This window comes from Phaethon lepturus, unplaced genomic scaffold (assembly GCF_000687285.1).
Source record: "Phaethon lepturus isolate BGI_N335 unplaced genomic scaffold, ASM68728v1 scaffold23730, whole genome shotgun sequence".
In the NCBI taxonomy this organism is placed as follows: Eukaryota; Metazoa; Chordata; class Aves; order Phaethontiformes; family Phaethontidae; genus Phaethon; species Phaethon lepturus.
In genome coordinates this window covers 5,029-6,307 of record NW_010511517.1, presented here as the reverse complement: position 1 = coordinate 6,307, position 1,279 = coordinate 5,029, and the positions used below count along the sequence as shown (strand labels likewise).

The 1,279-nt window shown below is 62.2% G+C and overlaps 1 protein-coding gene across 1 annotated transcript in view; it reads left to right on the top strand.

Moving 5' to 3' along the window:
• Nucleotides 1-74: 74 nt before the first annotated feature.
• The window catches only part of WDR24 (WD repeat domain 24), a 5,973-nt gene continuing 4,768 nt past the window's right edge, over nt 75-1,279 (top strand). The window contains exons 1-2 of the mRNA XM_010284283.1: nt 75-555; nt 863-1,040. Coding sequence (XP_010282585.1) covers nt 75-555; nt 863-1,040 — 659 coding nt within the window. The remainder of the gene's footprint in view (nt 556-862; nt 1,041-1,279) is intronic.

Here is a 1,279-nt window from a genome sequence, read left to right as displayed (position 1 = left end):
GCGTGAATGCAGCCTGCGGGGACACGAGCCTCCGAGCCTGCTCCTGGAGAGGGGAGTGTGCCCCGAGGACGGCCATGGAGAAAATGGCCAGGGTCACCACAGCCCTGGGGGGCAACGCCCTCACGGGACGGACTATGTTCTGCCACCTGGACGCCCCCGCCAATGCCATCAGCGTGTGTCGTGACGCTGCCCAGGTGGTGGTGGCTGGCCGCAACATCTTCAAGATCTACGCCATCGAGGAGGACCAGTTTGTGGAGAAGCTGAACCTCCGCGTCGGCCGCAAACCCTCCTTGAACTTCAGCTGCGCGGATGTGGTGTGGCACCAGATGGACGAGAACCTGCTGGCCACCGCCGCCACCAATGGCGTGGTCGTCACCTGGAACCTGGGCAAGCCGTCCCGCAACAAGCAGGACCAGCTCTTCACCGAGCACAAGCGCACCGTCAACAAGGTCTGCTTCCACCCCACCGAGGTCTACATGCTCCTCAGCGGATCCCAGGACGGTTACATGAAATGCTTCGACCTGCGCAAGAAGGACTCTGTCAGCACCTTCTCTGGTACGAACGGGGGCTGTTGCTTGGCCCCTGACCCTGGTGGGAGGCGGAGGCTGGGGGCTTTGCCCCTTCCCTGTGCCTGGGAGGGTTTGCTCAGGGCACAGTGTTGGAGGGAGCTGAGAGGTGTTCCGTGGCTTTTTTTTTTGCCGCTCAGCAGTGGGCCAGGCCTGCGCAGGAGCTGGAAGGTGGCCGCATCGCTGCCTGCTTTCCCCTTCCCTCTGGGCTGGTGACCCCCAGTGGCTCTCCCAGCGGAGATTTTAGCGTTGCTGGAGCTCCGTCCCACCAGATCTCAACTTCTGTCCCCGCTCAGGCCAGTCGGAGAGCGTGCGTGACGTCCAGTTCAGCATCCGGGACTACTTCACCTTCGCCGCCACCTTTGAGAACGGGAATGTGCAGCTGTGGGACATCCGCCGGCCGGACCGCTACGAGAGGATGTTCACGGCCCACAACGGGCCCGTCTTCTGCTGCGACTGGCACCCAGAGGACAGGTGTGTGTGGGGCCGGACCCTGCCAGCCGCCTGGCCTCGGCAGAGACGGGGGAAGCCCTAAAAATGGAATTGGGACCTTTCAGGGGGAAGCAGGGTCTCTTGTGTCAGGGGCTGGGCCGTTGCTGGAAGATGGGAGCAGTTATTACTTTGATTTTGGGGTGGCGGTGGGGTGGTTTTTTTGCTTTTTGATAAATTGGGGGATCCTGAGGCACTGGGTTGCTAACGGCGGGGGCTAGATA